At 41.6% G+C, this 21060-nt stretch overlaps 1 protein-coding gene across 4 annotated transcripts; it reads left to right on the top strand.

Moving 5' to 3' along the window:
- Window positions 1-320: 320 nt before the first annotated feature.
- On the top strand, window positions 321-15136 carry LOC107215015 (bile acid receptor-like). Of its 4 annotated transcripts, XR_001525078.2 has the most exons (12): window positions 325-522; window positions 4796-4921; window positions 6075-6431; window positions 7251-7391; window positions 7987-8126; window positions 8213-8320; window positions 8411-8510; window positions 9597-9725; window positions 9985-10104; window positions 11120-11233; window positions 11374-12586; window positions 14893-15136. XR_001525078.2 is itself a non-coding variant. In XM_015650931.3 (11 exons), the coding sequence occupies exons 2-11, from the start codon at window positions 4831-4833 to the stop codon at window positions 11601-11603; spliced, it is 1503 nt and encodes a 500-aa protein (XP_015506417.1). In that variant the 5' UTR covers window positions 321-522; window positions 4796-4830; the 3' UTR covers window positions 11604-13262. The 4 variants fall into 4 exon arrangements, 3 of the variants coding, with proteins under 3 accessions (XP_015506417.1, XP_015506415.1, XP_015506416.1); XM_015650931.3 differs by lacking the exon at window positions 14893-15136 and having other exon boundaries at window positions 321-522; window positions 9597-9698; window positions 11374-13262; XM_015650929.3 differs by lacking the exon at window positions 14893-15136 and having other exon boundaries at window positions 11374-13262.
- The last annotated feature ends 5924 nt before the right edge of the window (window positions 15137-21060 follow it).

Below are 21060 nucleotides of genomic sequence, written 5' to 3'. Positions count from 1 at the left end.
AACACAGAGGACAAGGTAAGTGTTTGATGTTTGGAGGTCCTGACCTGATCCAGCCTTTCCAAATTAAATTATTATGTCATGTAAAAATCTCCAAATAATACTACTGCAATATTTTCCCTGCTTGGAAATTGAACTTTTTCCACCACCACCCCGACATGTCAACGTGAAGCAATCAAAATGGGAGAATTTTGAATTCTAGCAAGAAAGCAGAATCTTTGTGCTGGGCAGGGAGGACTCTGGGAAGCGGTGACGTGAGGGTCCCCATGGCCTCTGTCCCTGATGACCCAGTTCTGATGTGATTTATGTGGGCTCGCAGCTGCCCTTGCTCCGACCCCAGAGGAGCTGTGTGGGAAGTTGGTGTCTTGGAGCCGCAGCGTGGCTCTGCCGAGTGTCTGGAGCCCGGGGTGTGCACACAAACTGATAAATAGGGAAAGGCCTGCTTGGCTCCAGCTGGAGCAGAGCTGGGACCGGCACTGCAGCCCCACGGACCCCGCGGCAGGAGAGGAGTTCCCTGCAACAACCGTGAGTATTTCATTCCCTTCTCTGCATGCTCTGAGGTTAGAAATTGCTGCTCGAGCCATACAGCCAATTTGCCGTGTGAGAATATTCTAGGCACTGGGCTTTTTTCTTCTTTACGTCCTTTTTTCTTTCTTTTTAAACATCCGACTAAATGAAAACAGCAAACATACGCTTTTGAATCTGGTATTCTACTGCCAAGGGTTTGTTCCAACAGTACTTTGTTTGACATACAGAGTGAAGAAAAACAACTTTTAAATTCAATTATTTGTTTCCCTTCCCAAAAGTACCCAGAAAACTGTAAGTTTCAAAAAACCTCTAACCTCTTATTTACAATGTATAAAAAGTATGCCTTTGAAATGATTATTCATGGAATAATAATTCCAAAGGAAAATTTCAAGATAATTGCAATGCAGTCCACTGGTGAAAGAAGCCAGTTCCTATTATGGTTATTATATGACCAGGAAGGAACACATGTAATAACAAGAAAAGTGGAATTTCTTCAAAGAGCAGCTCTGGGGAGCTTCTTGGCACATTAAAACCAGGAGGAACAGAAAACCCTTTAATAATGCATGCAAGCTGCATACAGGATCAATCAAGTGATCCTAGAATTTCCCCTGCAAAATCATTCTTCAATTAAGCAGCGATTACTGAATTGCTTGAGTGAAATTGAATAGATCAGCTGGCATCACACCTACTTGCCACTGATTATGCTCAGTTCCTTTTTTTTTCAGTGTTTGGCTTAAATTTTCACAAATTAAAAAAAAAAAAATGCTTTGCCTTCCAGCTGCAAATGAAGTACAGTGATTAAACCCAAGCCTGAAATGTGCTCTGAGCTCCACTACGTGACCACTAACGTGCCCCAAGGTGTGTTAAATAGATGGTGAAGACATTCAGCTGAAGTTCCTAAAATTCCCTGTAAACAAGAAATTTCCCCATGACTCAACTGTCAAAATATTTACGATAGTAGCTAAAGCACTGTCAGTTCCAACCTCTGAAAGGGCTCCCTGTGGCCCTACTCCATGAAGGATGTTTTGTATCCCAATAAATTTGATAAGTTGGTGATATGTTGCTTTATGATATGGGGTTTTATAGCAATAAAAATGATAAACTCCACATCTTTCACAATAAATAGAAATAAATAGATGTACAGTTCAGATTCTAGACTGAATGTGTATATTCTATTTATGGTTCTACTTTACTTTTATCAATCAATGGCTTTTTTTTTTTTCTTCAGTTTTTTCTTCTGTTTTTGATAAATTGTCAAGTCTTTCAGTTGGGACTAAAAACTAAATTTTTGCATGAGATGGATAACCAAGTCCTTGAATCAACACGCTCTGGTTTGTACTGAGCGTTTATAGTTCAGAAGATGAGCACTAGCAAAACTAAGCCTGTAAAAGTACATTTTCAAATATGCTCAAGCCACCTTGAGTGTAGGTCACCTCTTCCAAAAAACACCATTCCCCTCACCTGGTCAGGACTTAACTCGTGAAAATGCCCAGTAGAAGAAGGAAAAGCAGGAACGCGTGTGCTTTATGCAGTTGACATTTTCTGTCATCTCAGCCCGTGTGACTGAGGACTGAAGGCTCCCACCCTATGTGTGTTGCTGCTTGGGATGCTACAAAATAAGACATTAAAAAATTCATCTTTTGTTCCCAGTTATTTCCACTTTTTAGGCTAAAAACCTTTATACATCCTCTCTGGGAATGTATTTAGATTTTTGCTTCCTTTTAAAGCGCTCATGCAGAAACAAATATTGGGAATACACAGAAAAGAGAAAAAGGGGCACAAAACATTTTGTTTTGGGAATGGCACAGCTGCAACTGCCCCAAACATCCAAACCCATTGCTCCATTCTTATCTCAACTTTGTTCCAGTTACTGTTTTGGACATTACACCTGAGCATGTCTGGTACCTTCTGTCAGGAAAGGGTTAATGAGTGTCTGTGTGGGCTGGGGAAGTGTGTGGCAGGTCAGGCTCAGTCCCATGAGGTGTAGGGGGTTTGGGATGGCCACAGAGCCTTGGGTAGAGCAGCACATGGATCATGGAATCCCAGGGACTGCTGTGGTTTGGAAGAGGCCTCCCTGCTGCTGCCTCACTCACCAGGGGGGAGGCAAAGGTTGGGAAACTCTACTCTCACAGTCACTCATAAAAAATCAAAACTTGTCTGGCCTAGGAAATGAAGTTCCTTCCTTACATATCTTATTCTCTTATTTCTTTCTTTCTTTTTTTCTTTCCTTTTCTGCTTTAAAAAGTCCAATGCTTTGTTTGATCAGAAGAATAAGCTTGTCAACACTAAATTCTCAAATGTCAGAAAATGAAACTCTTAATGTTTATGCATAAGTCTAATTCTAAGACAGTAGAGCATTCCTCAGATAACCATTAGATTTACTATTCCCACTGTTCTAACATCCTCTTAATTTAAGATTTCAGTTTACAAAGTCTCAGTCTTAGCTGGAAATTTTGTAAGTTCAACTGGTTACTGTTATTAGCCATAAAAATCAGTAGGAAGGGCTGAATCCTTTCTCATATAATACCTAAGCTGAGGAAAGATTGTCTAAGGAAAATCTACTTCCAAGATTTAGAACATTTAAGAAATCAACCACCTTACATTTGATACTTCATACTACCAATATACTGTTTTTATTAGACTGGATCAGTGTAATTTTTTTAATCTACTATTCAATTATGACTTTCATTTAAAGAAACCACTGGAATTCAGAAACACATTTCTTCAGCAAACACACATTTTTGGGATAAATGTGGACTTTGCCCAGGCCAAATTGATCTAACTGATAAGACCTCATGATTCAGTGACTTATTTTGCACTCAAACAAATATTTACTAGCAGAGATAACAAACCCCCAGCATTCCAGCCTCACTGCATCCTTTCACCTTCTGCTGACAGTACAAAGCGAAAGCGGTCAGCCCCAAAGCTCTGTCCAGTTTGGGGGAAGGGATGTGTGTTTTTTCAAATTCCCTGGGGTAATCCATTCATTGTCTCATCTGCAGCAAGGTGCAGGTATAGCACAAACCCCTTCCTTCAAGGAAGGTCTTTGAATCCAACTTGCTGTGAATTCTGCAGAGAATCCCATTGCACGAGTGGCTTTGCTGTATTTTCCAAATCCTTCCGTGCAATTTTCATCTTCTGTATCCTTCCTGTCTGCTCAGGGAAAGCCTCTGAGTGGTTCATGGGCAAATTGTTTCTTACAGCCCTTGCTCAGTGGGCATCAGGCTCAGCAAAGGTTTAACCTGTGGCCACACCCCATGCACCCCATGCAGAGGGACAAGGGGGCAAGGAAAATATTCCTACTTATTCCTCCAATGGAAGCTGTGTTAGCTCTCAGTTCTAAGCAATACCAGGAGTTTGCTATAGGTATATAAATTCAAACCCAGCTCATGCCACTGTCCATACAGACTTTTCTTTAGGAGTTTTTAGAGCACCTTTTTTCAGAACATCTCTTGTAATTTTAATTCATAAGTCAGATTACTGAAAAATTAGGTAAATTTTGAACTCCAAGCACAGCAGCTCTTCTCATTATATCACTGTGAGCACTCAGTGCATTTTGTTATGGGGAGTGTCAGTGAATCCAGCCAGGAGCCCAGGCTCATTCAATGACCAAGGGACATTGAACGTGGAAAGCTCTTTAGCGCAGCACATCCTATAGGAAATCAGTATATTTGGTCTTCATTGAAAACTTTACACTGTTAAAGGAACACAGGAAGGGTAATTCAGGCAGTGCTTAAGCAAGGCAAATTTGAGTTTTACTGCATAAATGAGTACTTATATGACAAAGATAACATGCTGGCCTTTCTATACTATTTTCCTTGCTTCCACTCTGCATAAAAAGTAATGAAACAAACTCATTAAAAGCCCATCTTTGTGCACAAACAGGACAGCCCCACATCTACTCCAGAGCAAATGCTCCAATTCATGCTCAAAGCAAGTTCATTCTATTCTATTCTATTTTCTTTGTCTGAACTAGAGAATTTACCAGTGATTAGTCCTATTACCCCACATGGTTTTGTGTAAAACTCAGAGCAAAACACTTCTAACTATAACTTGGAAATTTAGGAAAGAGTTTTAACGTGAATGTGTAATATCAGGATACTCAAACATTCTGTAGCCTCATTGAGGGTGTTATGTGACTTCACACAGACATCTGATTTTCTTATGATCTGAAAACTCTGCCATATTCTGGAGTTTTCTAGCTCTGTGTCTAACCCTACCCAGCAATTCTTTCCCATGGGGTGTTTCTCTTCCTTTCCCCATTCCCCAGGTTGCTGTTTCAAGGCTTATCTCACAGCAGAGTGGATGAAGCAGTGCAGCTGGGAGCAGAGCATGGCCAACACGTTTGTCACCGTCCCTGACGGGTACGGCCTTCCTGAGCCCATCCAATACTACGGTGAGTGAAGCAAGTTTTGTAGTCTGCAAATACGGCAAAATGAACTCCTGTAGGAATTTCTTTCTCTTTTTTTTTTTTTTTCCTTGGTTTTAATTTATCTTTAAAGCACTTGAAAGCTCTTACTGAAAGTGTATTGAAATCTATTACTGTATGCTTATACAGACTTTAGAGAACAATGTGATTATTCTGACTGAGCATTCTATATACACTTCCCCAATACTGTCTCCCTTTGATCTGCATGGTGAAGACACAGGTTTTGTTACAGTATTCCATATACATTATAAATAGATAATTCCTGTTCTAAATCTTATGTAATTATAATTGCAATAACTAATTTGATTCTGGAAGACTAAATGCAGGACCCAAATCCCACTAAAAGGAAAAAACCCTCCAAACTTTTAAAAAATATTTCCAATTTGTTTTTATAGAGATCTTAATAATCCCAGAGGAAGAATGAAATATGATGCATGTTGCACAGGCTTTCTTTGGTATAGCTGTGTGTATTTAAGGGAGGCTGGATAAAAATTAAAACTCAACAGACAGAAAGGCAGGAAGAAACTCTCTTTGCAATTCTGTACCTACATTTTACTAAACTGAAATCTCATAATTGTAAAGACACATGTATGGGAAAATACTAAATAAAACAAGTCTCTGCTTTTTACTTCTCTGAAGTTCAGCTTTAAGATGCCTGTCATGGTAATTTTTGTACACTCTGATTTCTACACAATTTTTCGCAGACCCTCTTGCAACATTTTCAAAATGATGCCTGACACGTATATCAGTAACAAACACTTCATTCATTAAAAAATTCACTTATGGAAGATATTTGATAAATAAAAAACAACCTGTAAGTGTAAGATCTGAAGGCAGCTGTGCCATCCACTGGCAAGTGATTTTCAACTGTCTGCTAACACTAATCCATACGCACATGATACAGCCCAAACCATTACTGAGCCATTTTTGCTACATTTTAAATTTCACTTAAGAACATTACAGGTTTAAATTTAAATAGAATATGTCAGATTGCCCCTCTGAAAATGTGTTCCTCTAATATTTATGCTACTAAATCTATAAAACATTTTTAAACTTTGGAGCATCTGATGCCAAGACACTCACCAGGCTGTTCCTCCACTTTCGCTTTCCCCCGGAACAGATGTTTTACCAGAGCACATCAATTACCAGCTGCCGGACCCAGATTTCCAGGCTGGCCCGTACTGCCAGTACTCAGCAGTGCCAGTGCCAGCCCTGCAGCCACCGCCAGCCCCGGCCCCATTCGGCCCCTACAGCCTGGAGCCCCCGTACGGTGACGGGCCCTGCGTGGGCAGCAGCTGCGAGCTCAGCAAGGGCCCCTTCTTGGCTCCCCAGGTGGAGGACAGCGGGGAGCAGGGCCTAAAGAGGCCCAGGTTAAACCACTCGGCAAGGCTGAAGGGGCAGGAGGAGCTGTGCGTGGTGTGTGGGGACAAGGCCTCGGGGTACCACTACAACGCACTGACCTGCGAGGGCTGCAAAGGTGAGTGAGGACACTCAGGGCCACTTGCCACAGTTGGCATTGAGGCACACAGATTTGGCTGGGCTTTGAGCTGGCTTTTAATTTGTCTAATGAAGCCCCTACAAATTTAGGAAATATTTTCACAGTCTGTATTTAATACGAGCACTTTAAGCATCTCATTTTTGCATTGATGACTCGATAGGATAGTGTCAGTGTAAGCAGGTGCTGGTTTTCTCATGAACATTTCTTAGGGATTTACTTCAGTGTTATTAATTTCACCATTAAAATTGAATAAAAGCAAGTAGTAATTAGTTGCTAATCATATTCTAACTTACTGGTAGGGGAACTGTCTCATGAGGGCAGCTCTGGTCTCTGCTCTCTGTGACCAGGGACAGGACCTGAGGGAAGGGCTGGAGCTGTGCCAGGGGAGTTTAGGATGGATCTCAGGGAAGTTTCTTCCCCCAGAAGGTGCTGGCACTGCCCAGGCTCCCCAGAGAATGGGCACAGCGCCAAGGCTGCCAAAGCTCCTGGAGAGTTTGGACACCATTCCAGGGATGCACAGGGTGGGACTGTTGGGGTGTCTGTGCAGGGCCAGGGGATGGACTGGATGATCCTTATGGGTCCCTTCCAAATCAGCATATTCTATGATTCCATGTCTGGAAAATGTCAATATCAGTCAGAAAGAACCAGACATAACTGTGTTTTTAAAAAGCAGATTTAAAATCAAGGTAATGTTTCCATTTAAAAAACCCAGCCATTCAAACCCAAAGGCCACTTTTAAATCCCTGTGAGAAAAAGCTCCTTAGATTCCTCCAGCCATCACCCAGTCCTCGTTCCCAGGTTTCTTCCGGCGCAGCATCACCAAGAACGCTGTGTACCGCTGCAAGAGTGGGGGGCACTGTGAGATGGACATGTACATGAGGAGGAAGTGCCAGGAGTGCCGCCTCAAGAAGTGCAGAGCTGTTGGAATGCTGGCAGAATGTAAGTGCTCCTTCATGCTGGATTATTTATTTATCACCACAGAAAAAACCTTCTCCAAAGTTAATCCCTTCCTGATGATACTGGTCTAAGCTTCATTTGGTAGTAGGAAACTTAACTTTGGGGATGGTGGCACCTATAGCATCTTGGTGTGCAGAAGCCAGCAATGCTTGGGAAGTATCCCCTCACCTTAAGAGAACTGTTGTTCAAAGAGAGTACAAGAAAAAATAAGGAAGTACTAACAAGAGAAGCTAAATATCCCGAGCCTTCTCAGGACAGCTGTGAGCTGATCAGATGAACTTTAGGGTTTGAAGGAAAAAAATTAAATAAAAATGGCATGATGGGCTTTGATGGAAAATTCTGATGCCTATGTCACAGAGCCACAAGGACAAAGATGACTGCAGACCCTCAGGCCTTTGCTGATGCAGAACATCAGCTCACCTGATAAAGTAACACATGGATACATTCTCTAGGAAACAGTTCATTACATGTGACAGCTGCTGTGATGCAAGACTGAAGTCATCTCTAATAAAAGTGATGACTTTAGACTGTAGTTAATTGAAAATACAAGCATTGATGGCCACTCCACACCTCACAGGTTTGCTGACTGAAGTCCAGTGTAAGTCAAAGCGACTCAGGAAGAATTTCAAGCAGAAGAGCAGTTTCCTTTGCAACATAAAGCTGGAAGATGAGGGACTGAATAGTAAGCAAGTATCATCTACAACAAGATCTGGAAAAGTGGGATATTTTTCTACTTAAAGTATCTCTTTTTATCACTTATTCTTATTCCAAGTCATTGTGACTTGATTGGTTCATTTTTTTAGCAGATCCCAGAGAAGATGGAACTTACTCCAGGAGAACATCAACTTCTTGACCACATTGTAGCAGCACACCAAAAATATACAATTCCCCTTGAGGAAGCCAAGAAGTTTGTAGGTATCCAGCACACCCAGCCTGCATTGCTAAGTCATTGTTGTCATATATCTTGGCTGTATCTAATGTCCAAATGCTCTTTTGTGCAGCTACAGGAAACTGCAAGTCCTGAGGAAAGTTTCCTCCACCTGTCTGAGACAGCCGTTGTCCATGTCCAGGTGTTGGTGGATTTCACAAAAAGACTCCCAGGTGAGTTTCTGCCCTTGGGGAACATTAGAAGAACCAAATCAAACTGATGGCATGAACCAGAGAAAAATACAGGCTTTAAGAAAAGGCTTTTAATGGATTATTCGTACTTCTCACTTGCCATTTACGTGTCATGAGGACAACCTGGACACTTTCAGTTCAAAACTTTGCTATGATTAGATTTCTTCTCCATCTCTGACATGGAGTAGAGACATTTTCTGGAAGCACAGGGACCCCAAAATACCACTTTGAGGGAGTTGCTATCTCACCACATTGTCTGAAATCCAGTTGAGTCTGCAATTTATCATAACCACCAAATGAAAAAGCAGATGTTCCTTCAAAGGAAAAGGCAGCACAGAAGGGACTAACCAGGTGTTCTTTGTATTTTCCTTTCATAAATAACAAGGAAACAAGCAATTAAATTCACTCAATTTCACGTAAAGTTGACAAAGTAACATTTGACAGAGAGGTGATTACTTTGTAAAACTCACTGACGAAGGTCAATCACTATATCTGAAGAGGGTATTTGATGTAATTTAGCATCTCTCTGGGGCAGAGCTGAAAGAAGGGGTGAGCTGTCTGTTTTCTTGTGTTACATATCCTGCTTTGATCAGGTTTAAGAAAAAAATCACTAAAGTTCTTTTGCTCTTGAATTACAAGTGCAGACAATGAGCTTGTTAAAAGATGAACACAATTTCTAAGATGAAAATAATATAACAATGAATGGAGTATCCACAGTCACTAAACAATGCAGCAAATTTATCAGGGGTTAGGCCATGTGATATTTATCAGATATTAGGAAGAATATTTTGATAACACCTTGCTTAGTCCCAAAACTTTTGCTTGTATCTTCCTGTGAATCTTTTAACACTGAAAACTGCCCCCTCTTTTTTTTTTTTTTCCTTTTAAATTGTCTAACCTGCAATCTAGCAAGAAAGATCGCAAGTCTTTGGCACATGTATCATTTAACTATGGCTCCTCCTTTCCAGTAAAGATATTTATTTTTAAAAAATCATTTTCCACATGACATTGGGGGCTTAAAGGCAGCCCCAGCCTTCCCTGCTTCTGAACATGCACCTTTCTCTGCAGGGTTTGAGAGTTTAGCCAGTGAAGACCAGATTGCTCTGCTGAAAGGGTCCACAGTGGAGGCGATGTTCTTGAGATCAGCCCAAATTTACAACCAAAGAATGAGTGAGTGCCAACCATCAACGAGTGAAAGTAGGTCTGAAATACTTGACTTGCATCATTGTGGGTGGATAATATCAGCTATATTAATTACATTTCATACATTGTGTCAAATTTAATATGAGGGACCTCGACCAATAAATACGCAACAAAAGATCTTAAAGCCAGATGCCAATAAGGATTTTATACCTTCATGGGTCTGGGAAAAATTTACACATTTTCAGCAATGATACAGACAAATATTTAAGATCTCTTTAAGCTTGACTGGGAACTCTCATCTGCCTTGTTCCAGGTCATGTAAGACTTTCTGATCATGGGACATGTTGTCATGTTCAAAACCTTGACAAAAACAGTATTTATTCCATGGAAATGTGTCATAATAAAGAGAGGCCAACTTCTACTACTACCACAGGTAATGGAGGTCTCAAAATCTAAATATGTGAATCTTTTACTTTACTGGCCCTATTTTTATTACACTGAGCTACACTGTCCCTATGGCCACTGCTCCATCTCCTCTCCTCTCCTCTCCTCCCCTCCCCTCCCCTCCCCTTACCTCCTCAGGTATTACACACTGGCATTACATCCTCATGACAGGAAGAGGCATGTTCATGCTTGCTTATATCCTTTGAGTTATATATACATTCAAAGCTCCACAGTACAACTGCTATACAACTTTAGTTATTATTTTAGCAATTAACATTGTTTTCACAAAGTTTGTTAACTATTTCATGCAATAGAACAGCCCCAAGCCTTAAAAGATTCACAGAATAGCAAATTCATGGAATGGGTGAGGTTTGAAGGGACCACAGCAGGACCAAAGCAGATGGCACTGGCTCATGTCCAGAGGGGTTTGGACTATCTCCAGTGAGGGAGACCCCACACCCTTTCTGGGCAATCTCTTCCCTCACAGGAAAGTTCTTCCTCACGTTCAGGTGGAACTTCCTGAGCAACAGTTCCTACCCATTCCTCTGGTGCCATCACTGGTTCCTGCTTGGAGCCCTCCCTGAACACAGGGACAGGGCTGAGGGCCCCTCTCAGCTGGGGCTCCTCTTAGGGCTGAACAGCCCCAGCTCCCTCAGCCTTTCACAGAATCATGGAATCACTTAGCATAACCAAGACCTCTAAGACCACGGAGTCCAACCATTCACCATGTCCCCATAAGAAAGATGCCCCAGTCCCCTCATGACCTGCACAGCCTCAGCTGGACCTGCTCCAGGAGCTCCATGTCCCTTGTCCTGGGGAGCACAGAGCCAGACACTGATCCAGATGGATCCAGGGAGGGTCACCTCACACCCTTCAGGCAAAGATGATTTGCAACTGTTTCTGGACTGAAATAACATCCTCATTATCCTGCATGGGGTTTGTTTTTTTGTTTTTTTGTTTTTTTAAAAAAAAATGTTGGGTTTGTTTTTGTTTCCATTTTCAAGGCATAACTGAGGAGTTCATCACCGCCCTGTTCTACTTCTACAGAACCATGGGGGAACTCAAAGTGACCGACACCGAATACGCTCTGCTCGTAGCAACAACAGTGTTCTTTTCAGGTAAATTGGGAAGGTAACAACGAGCTATCACTTGCCCCGAGGGAGCTCCCATTTCTCCTCAGGGGCAGCGGCGCTGACCGGACCCTGAGGGGCGGCGGCGCCCGGAGCATCCCGTTCACCGTGCCGCCGCTCTCCCGCAGATCGCCCGCTGCTGAGGGACAAGCGCCATGTGGAGGAGCTGCAGGAGCCGCTGCTGGGGATCCTGTACAAGCACTCGAAGCTGCAGCACCCCCGGGACCCGCAGCGCTTCGCGCGGCTGCTGGGGCGCCTCACGGAGCTGCGCTCCCTCCGCCACGCCCACGCGGGGGCGCTGCGCGCGCGGGACCCGCGTCTGGCCGCGCCGCTGCGCGACCTCTGGGACCTCCACTAGGCGGCGCCAACGCCGCCGGCCCGCGCGCCCCTTCCCGCCTCGGGTGCGAGCCGTCGTTTCCCGCCCTTTTCGCTCTCCCTCCGCGGCCGTCGTGAGGTGCCGGTGCCGGTGTCACTGTAGGTGCCAGTGTCGTTGCCGGTGTATGTCGGTGGCGGCGATGTTGGTGTCGGTACAAGCGTTGATCTCGGTCCCAGTGTCGGTGTCGGTGCCGGTATCGGTTTGGGTGCCACGCTCAGTGCCGGTGTCAGTGCTGGGTCAATGTCGGTGCCTGTGCCGGTGCTGGTTGTCGCTGCCGATGCCGAGTGTCGTCAGCGCTCTTCTTCGGGCACACCGAGAAAAAATCCGTTCAAACCGCTCTTGCGGCCGCGCCTGAGTGCCGGGCAGGGCCCGCGGCCAAAGGACGGCGAGCGCTCGGGCGGTGGGGCTGTGTCCGCTCAATGGTGCCGCCCCCGGGCCACGCTGGAACGGGCCGGGGGATACCGACAGGGACACGGGGACACTGCTGGGAGCCCCCAGGCAGAGTCCTGACCCGAGCACGCACATCCTGCCCCGTACCGGGAAGTGTCCAAGGCCAGGTTGGACGGGACTTGGAGCAAGCTGCGATAGTGGAAAGTGTCCCTGCCCATGGCAGGGGTGGCACTGCATGAGCTCCAAGGTCCCTTCCAACCCAACTCATTCCATGGTTCTGTGTGTGTGTAAAATTTGCTGAACTCATTCCTCTGCAGACTGCCAAGATTGATGCTGGAGGGAACATCTTTGACTTTAATTTCAAAGACATCTGCTGTTATTCTCTACCAAGACTGAAGGAAATAATCTCGATCGTCTGCTCTGTGTTGTTACTGCACGTCACCGATGATAAATCCATGTTTGATGCGGGTGATTTAGCAGTGAGCAGTGCCCCACTTGGATGCTGGCACTGGCTTTGAAGTCCAGCTTACACCAGACCAAATGTGCAGTGAAAACCTGTCATCACACTGAGTTATGTGAGTTAAACAAATTATTGTTTCATGTTGAGGTTCCTTACAGAATATGTTTAGATTCAAATGCAATATTCTGACAGGAGATGAGTTACACTATTTATCCTATTTTTTGTGACTTGAAAACCTTGTAAAATGGCATTTTCATACAAAAACATAGTCAGATGCGGTGTTTAAAACTATCCGTGGTAGTAAAGAAAAAAATAAATATCAACTACTGGACTTTAAAGAAATCATTTTGCTTCCCGAATCCTTTATCATGCACTCATGCACAGACAGACAGTAGCTGATGATTTCTCCTCATCAAAATCTTCCACTCTGGCCACAACCTATAAAGCAAACTACAAAAAAAACAGTGGTTTGAAAAGCTACTGTGAAGTACGAAGTGAGCGAGTTCCAAACCCATTACCAATTCTGGTAAATTCTGGTAATTTCAAAAATTGCAGGCAGTTGATTTATTAATTTTAAAAAATGTATTTTCATGTTAGTTGTAATTTCTTTTTTTCTTCTGGATTTTATAATCCTTCTTTACAAATCTACCCATAGGAAACAAACTCTTAAGTTTGTGCAGTTTTAACAAATGCCCAGGTGATGGTTTTAATTTGCCATTAAATCCCTGTACTGTAGCAAAATCACTGATTCACATAAAACTAAAATAAACTTTACCTTGCACATTCTTTAACATTTTTTAATATTGTTGAGTTTTAATATCAATGAGTAGTCTTAGCAGTTTTGTAGCTGTAAATGTTAAATACAGTTTCAATGTTAGTTGTTTTTTAAAATATGCTGAAATCACTTCACAGTTCAGATATGATTTCACAACAAGTAAAACTTTGCTCTGAAGCAGATAAAGAAGTCAGCTGTGCATCTACTATGCTTATCTAAATTCTTAGGGCCTTAATTTGTTCACAAGCAGTTCCTAAAGCATCATTCAGTGGATATTTCAAGGCTAAGTAAGAAGGCAAAGGGGAATAATAATTTTCTGTTTCCTGTTTATATCTGAATCACTTAGAGGAGATATTTGTGATTTAGTGAACATGCCTGCAGACAAATCTTTAAAAATTAAGGTGATTCCAAGTTTGTTAGTTGTTTTGTTGTTGTTGTTTTGGGTTTCTTTTTTCTTTTTTGTTTTGTTTTGTTTTGTTTTTCTTTTAAAGTGCCTGGGAAGTCTTCAAGTTTTAATCAGAATAAGATTTAGGCGCTTAAATATCCTTGTGAAACTGGTTCTGAGCAGTTTGTTGAAAGGTAGAAGGATTGAAGTCAAAATATTATTTGGGAAAATTGAAATAGATTATCCCAGTTTCACTGTCTGGCTTTATTTTATCTATAAACAATTAATTTAGTGGAGTGGTGTCCTCAAGAATTTAATTGTTCCCACATTGCCTTCATCAACATTTTTCTGCTTCAGTACAACTTAGCAAAGCTTTTTTTCAGTAGCTTTTGTGCTTCCCAGATGCAAAATGCTCTTTGCTGCCACAAAACAGAACTTTTTTCCTTGCCATTTGCCTACTGGTTTTCATACCCCTGAGGACTAAACTTCTCCTCCTTGTCCTGCAAAGTCTGTTCATGCAGACCCATCAGGGCACAAAGATTTAAACTTCGGTTCTTAATCATATACATAAGCCCGTGGCACCCTCTGTGGGGAAGAATTTACTCCTGTGATGTTTCTAAGAGATAAATAGGTATTTATAACATCATTAATGAAATAGCATTTGAGATTAAATTGTGGATCTTGTTTTAGAGTACAGAAACAATGAAAAAATTGTACTCAAAACTCTACAAAGAGGCTGAGAAGATGAAGCAGTGGAAGCTGTGGAATCAGAAATAAACCAGAAAGTGCAAGAAAATAGAAAAGTTACTGAAGCACAGCACAAAGCCATTCAAGAATTGCAGGCCAGGATTGTACAATATACATTGAGTAGATGAAGTAAAGAGAAAATGCTTCTTAATTTAGCAGAACAATATTACTAGTACAATTAATATTAAAGGATGTTGCATGTTGATTTTTGCATTGAGAAAGTGTCCTGGGGTGACTTTATGATACTGGTATCCCCAATCGTCTGGTTTATATTTTATATTAAGTTCTGCACCTTTAAGACTGGCTTTGAGAGCAAGAGAGGGGGAAGAAGAAGCGCACAGTTTGTGTTAAGGAAAAACATCACTCCCCCACATCCCGCTCCTGGACTGTGGTGTCTGCAGCACGGACAGACAGCGGGACACAGCTTCTCTCTGGCTTTTAGTTAGTTTTAGCTAGCTGAGGCAGAGGAGTTCTCTGGACTTTTGGGTTTTTTTCCCTCCTTTTTTTCTCTTAGATCTTTGCAAGCCTGCTCTGGACTGAACACCCAGCCAAACCCTGGGAGCTCACACCTTTGGCCTACCGGGGCCTGGGCCTCGGCACTTTCCAGTGCTGAAAGGACTGATAAGGACCTGAGCGAGCCGAGCTACACCACATGAAAAGGACTTTTCTTCCTAGACTTGTCATCCCATCGAACACCGAGAGGTTTTATTATTTAATATTATTCAATTTCTGTTAAATAAACAGCTTTTTCCACTTCTCTCCAAGAAATTTTTTTTCCTTTCCCGGACCAGTTGGTGGGGAGGGGGGCATTTCCTTCCCGGACCAGTTGGTGGGGAGGGGGCATTTCCCTTGGGAAATCCCCACTTGGAGTTTTCCTCCCTAATTTGCCCTAAACTAGGACAGAAAGTGATTATTCTGAGCAGGTGTGTGCACCTGTCCTGCGTGAACGTGTGGATGAAGAATCTGCAAGTGTTTCAGTTGCTGGTAAATTATTGCTTCTTTTCTGCCTTTCCTGCAAAAGATGCAGCATGGAATACCAGACAAAATAGACTTCTATCTTTTGATCAACAAAATTACTTTTCCACATGAGATTTGAGAAACAAAAGTGTATTTCAAGTATATTCTTCAATAATGATGTGGTTTCCTATTTGTTCCCTTTGAAATTAGTTTGCAAATGAAAAACTCAGTTTAAAACTGGAAGACAAGATATGTGAAAATAGAGATCTCTTGAAAGAGTAAGTAATACAGACAAATTTTGGTTTTTGTGAAACATTTTTGTGCTGAGAACTGTGCTGGTGTAAACAGGTATGTTTAACTGTTAAATTGTAAAGGTCATTACATTGTTAATCCACAGGCTCACAAAGTTTGTGCATTCCTGTGACACATATGATGGGGATTTTCTCTCTTTTAGAAGCACCACTTCTAGATTTCAAGGAAACCCTGTAGAAGTCCAGCAAATTTAAATGCTCTTTAATTCTGCTTTTAATTCTGTGTTTTGATTTTGGAGAACTTTCCCAAGACTCGATCAATATTTGGCTAGGACCAATCACCTTATTTCACTTGAATGTCTGCTTATTAGACACAGGGCCAAATGAAAGTAGAATCTGTCCTTTTTCCTTCATTATCATATTATTCTTATTCTGTTAGATTTCAGCTCTGACCATAAAGAAAGAGTTGATTTAATGGGAGATATCAAGGTTCAGCTGCAGGACTCACAAAATCAGTTTGCTGACTTAATAGAATCAAAAAGCAAGAGTTCACTTTGCTATAGTAAACTGTAATTGTTTCTAGAGATATAGAAAACAGGATCATGATAATTTTACTCTGTTACTATCAGCAGGAGAATTTTGGTGCATTGCAGCCCTATTTTTGTCTGGAACAGACAAATGATGTGGGATCAGGACTGGCAGGGTAGTTTTTAGGACAAGCCAAACAGTGAGAACTTTTGAAGATTTCAAGAGGAAAAGATGTTACTTGAGTTTTGCACACTTACAGTCAGGTTCCACTGAAGAAATTTACTTTCCAGAACCAGTTTTTCAATATTTTAAACAATTTATACTAAAAATATTTATAGAATGCTACTACATTTGATCTGTGTTAAAATTTGTGTTAAAATAAATAGTACATTTTATTAGCATTTTTTTATTAAATCTGTTTTTCTTAAATATAAAGTTGAATTGAAAATTCAGTTCTGAAAAAACAAATACTGAGCTATTTACCTCTTCAATTTTTGTCTTGGTGCTCTCATAAAATATTCAAATGACAAGTTGGTATTATTTGTCCATTGTGGTTTTATTGAGCATAGGAAATTTCAAAATTTTCAGCCTTTTATTTCATTAGTACACAGTGCTGGGGGGTTTACTCAGAAGCTGAACTTTCTAAATGAATGTTCTGACCCCTGTTATCACCCGGTACTTAGAATTAACTTCTGTACTGCACAATACTGAGAGATTCATTCAAACTTTGGGACAGCCTGTGTGTAGAGAGCCTTTTCCCCAGCAAGGGAGCCCAAAATCTCTCTCTTTGTTCTGGTCAATGCACAGAACAATGTTCTAGTGACAGTGGGGGTTGGGACATGCTCTGTCATGAATGCAATTCTAGAACAGTGACAAAACTTGATGCAATATTACAGGTATTTCCACCTGACCTCAAACCTGTTTTGACAACTGGAGAAAACTCACATGTTGTATCTTAGTTGAAGGAGAAGAATTGTAGCCACTCCCAGAATTTAAAACTCCAGTACTGGGAATGCATGTACAGGCACTCCCAGTGTGAAAATTTATTTCCCTTTATCACATTTTTTATTTGGACTGGGGTTCCTTCTTCTGCAGGCAGTTAGTGTTGATAGCAGCCTGGGCCCCATCATCTGTTTCCTGGAGGTTATCTTGCTTTGCACAGACAGGACTTAGCCCTAACGTCCAAAATTCTACTTTGACCTATGCTTAACTTGCTAGCAGGAGAAAAAGTCATAGCAAAAGCATATAACATATAGCATTCATCTTAATACCTGTGAAAGCCAATATCACAATATGGATTTATTATACCAATATAATTGCCACTCCACACTATTGAAAGTAATTTCCCAGTGGTGCTTACAAATTATTGCTGTATAAATCTGCAGGAGCAGAGTTTGCAAAATAGAATGTGGAAAATAAGAGCAAATCTGCAGAAATCTCAGTTAGGACTCACTGAGGAGTGACAAGCTGGATGTAGTGTGTCTTGCTTCTACCATGAGTGTCTTGGAGAGGAAGAGTTCCTGAGGAAAACATGCCTTCCCTTTTCCTTTCTTACAGCCATTTTAACTTTTAGTTGGAATCTGAGAGCGGCTTCCCTGTTGGGAGGCATTCACCTGGCAGGTCCTAGGCTGTCACACCCGGGTCAGAGTTTTACCTTCAGCATTATTATGGTGCTGGGTTGGTACCGTTCATCCTTGACAATACTGCAGGAGGCTCTGGATTGTCTCTGGTGGTGGTTTGTTGTTTATTTTTTTGTTTAGCTTTGCCCTCAGCACAGTGATTGTGTATCTCAGTCTAAGAGAAATATCTAGCACTTTCCAAAGACATGAAACCAAATCCAAAGGGCTCTATCGTCTGAGCCAAACAGCAAATAGGATTATGAAGCATTTTCAGACCACAAATGGAGATTGCTAGCATATGATATGCAACAAAGAGATTTGCTGTTTTAATCTGTGGCTGATAGGAAATGCTGCGGCTAATCCTAGGAAAGAAAGAGAAGAGCAGACTGTGAATGTATAAATTTCAGAGATGAGAGCTGTGTTTTGGGCTGTTACAGAGACAGGCAATAGGCAGATTAGCTTTGAAAATTCAGCAGCCATAGGCTGTTTAAATGCAAAACCTGGCAAAAACACTTGTTTCTATGGCAGCATATCAGGATCTTATTTCCTTTTATCAGTGGAAGGCTGCAACTGGATGGAGTTGGAAATAATTCCTCTACCAGAATACTCATCTTTCAGAATCTGATTGGGTTTGTCTGTTTTTCATCAGCAGAGCTTCCAATTATTGGTTGCTTGCAAGTGTGGACATGTTTTTACTTTTCTATCTACAGCTGCATACTTCATGGAAAGAAGAGTAGCCGTGCTCTCTAAGTAACCTGCTCATGAGATCACGAAGTTTTCTTTGTGTTGTACCACTGTCGCTCTATTGGGAATGGCAAGAAGAACGACACAGACTCTCTTGTGATTGAATAGGAGAGTTCCTCCAAGGTTTATTACCTCAGATCTTTTATAGATCGATACATGAAAGTACAGAAAGGTAAAACTCTTATTGGTTAGTAAACTATTACCATCATTGGTCAGTGGGATATACCACCCCTCGACCTTCTCTTGCAAGAAAACAAGAAATGGACAAACAGCACCTGCAAGGCTGTCTTCTATCTCTGAGGATTGTTTTAATTCCTCCTTATGATTTCCCAGGCCACTTTCTCAGGTGAGACTGAGAAAATTATGTGGCCTGCTTTTCCACAGGCACTGTGCTCCCTGCTTCTGCTCATATTTATCATCCATATACCACTACCAGAGGCAGAGTGAGTAGGAATAATATCTGATAACTTCTCATTGTTCCTCCTTTTATTTTATTTTAGGCATTGGTCAGTAACAGAGAATACTATTAAATTACTGTTACGTAAGAGCTTCTGGTATGCACTGAATTTCTGTAGCCCATTACAGAGACTCCTGGGGAATGAACCCAAGGTTTTTATAATTACTAAATTCTATTTACAGATATCACTTGAAGCACTTCCTGTAGAACATCAGCACACCATCATTCACTTAATAAAAGCATAAAATCACTGATGTCAGGGAATGGATTAGTTTGGTTAACAGAAAGGTTAGAGATAAATAATTAACAGTGTAACTGGCTGTTCCAGAACAGGACTGCAAGGCTGGGCTATAAAAGCACATTAAAAATTTCTATCACTGAGTCTCTGCAGGTCAGCAGGAGGGCAACCAAAGAAATGGGTCCATAAGCATCAGACTGTGGATGATGGATTTTAGGAAACTATATGGAAGAAGCCACAGGCACTCACAAATTTTGACACTGGACTTCGTTGTCCTGCCACAGTCTTTTATCTTGCTGCTCCCTGTGGCTCGTGGGATCTCACTCCCATCAGAGAGGTCCGTAGTGGATGAGCTCCTTGGTCACAGCCAGAAGGACAATCCAGGAGGTTTTTTAGGAGCTTGATCATTTGTGTAAATTACTGAAGATATGTGAACACCACCCTTTAGATGGGCAGGACAGCGGTGCCAGCAAGGGAAAGGCAGCAGCCAAGGGGTTCTGTGATCATATCAGCATGGGGCTGAGCTGATAAGCAGCAGTCACATTGGTCCCAGGCTCCACTCAGAGTAATTTATTGCCCTTCCAGATAACTGAATTTTCATCCTGAAACCCTGGTCAGGTATTTCTCCAGTGCACTGCAGTGTGCAACTGACTGCTCCACTGGTTGGTAATTGCCAGCATTCAGTATCCCCACACTAGGCTCTAAACCTGACAGGGGGGCTCTGCACAGATGGAACATTGCATCTGTGCAATTGCCTTATCAACCCAACTTGTAATCACTACAAACAATGAAATTGGGTTTGTGTGACATGACCTATTTTATGTAACATCAGTAATTATGTTTTCATCCGTTAATTCTTTATTGCTCAAATCCTGTATCAATTTTCTGTTATTTTACCTGGCTGGTGGAGACTTACCTGGGTCAACACCCTCTCCTTAAATATTGCCATGATATTAGCACTTTCTTTTAATGCTTTGAAATTTCCTCAGTATTCCAGAGTTGTTGAAATGAGCATTAACTAGATACCATGTTGAGTTTCAAATATTTATTCCTTATATGATTTATATAATAATTTTTGTTGTTAATGTGTGTGTGGTTGTTCAGCCACTATGTTTTCAAAAGCTTCAAAGTGCTGACGCCTTTGCACTTACTCTGCATCAACAGCTTGTCTTTATCTTGTAACATTCCCCGACTTTATTATTGGCCTCTGTCTTGGCAAAAGTTTATTTCCTACTCTTCAGCTTCCTGTACAGTTTTCTGTATTTTCTCACCTCAAACAGTTATTGTTGGTTTTCTTCTATTTTTATTGCTATATTTTTTATTGTTGCACTCTCTTTTTCATCGTCATTATGACTTTCAAGCCTTGTTACAATTTGCTACTGACGTTTGCAGACATTTCCCTAAACCTTATTAAAGCAAATTCTTAAATTTCTTTTTAAACCATAATCTCACCTCCACCCCCAGCTTTGCATCCAGTTTTCTCAGCTCAGAGAAACTGGCACTCTGAGGCAGCAAAGAGTACATGTCCTCACACTCTGACCTGTTCTCTGCCTATGTTCTTATGGGGGGTGTTGAGACACTTTAAACCTGGATGTGGTGGTCTCCAGGGTGCACAAATCCACCTCCAACTGCCTAAAGCTGTGAATCTTTAGAGGAAAGAATCAGCTGAGCATGCAAGGGCCACGTGACACTTCTGCTTTAAGAATGCTGTTTTTTAATTCTTACTTTGAGAGCTTTTTGTCTGCTCCAGGTTTTAGTTTTATTAATTATGTTATTTTCCTTTCAGGTTCTTTATGTCCTTTGAAATATGCTCTGTATTTCCCAAGAACAAACGTTCTTTTCTGTGGTTAAAGCTTCTAATAACCAAGCCCATACACTTGTATGTAGA

This window comes from Parus major, chromosome 26 (genome assembly GCF_001522545.3).
Source record: "Parus major isolate Abel chromosome 26, Parus_major1.1, whole genome shotgun sequence".
Lineage (NCBI taxonomy): Eukaryota > Metazoa > Chordata > Aves > Passeriformes > Paridae > Parus > Parus major.
The sequence above is the reverse complement of the archived record's forward strand: the minus strand, read 5'-3'. Positions and strand labels throughout refer to the sequence as shown.

Coding starts and splice junctions, on each gene's coding strand:
- LOC107215015 (XM_015650929.3), top strand. CDS start 4,831: ATGAAGCAGTGCAGCTGGGAGCAGAGCATGGCCAACACGTTTGTCACC. Junction 4,922..6,074: donor TGAGCCCATCCAATACTACG/GTGAGTGAAGCA, acceptor CCCCCGGAACAG/ATGTTTTACCAGAGCACATC. Junction 9,726..9,984: donor CCAACCATCAACGAGTGAAA/GTAGGTCTGAAA, acceptor GCCTTGTTCCAG/GTCATGTAAGACTTTCTGAT.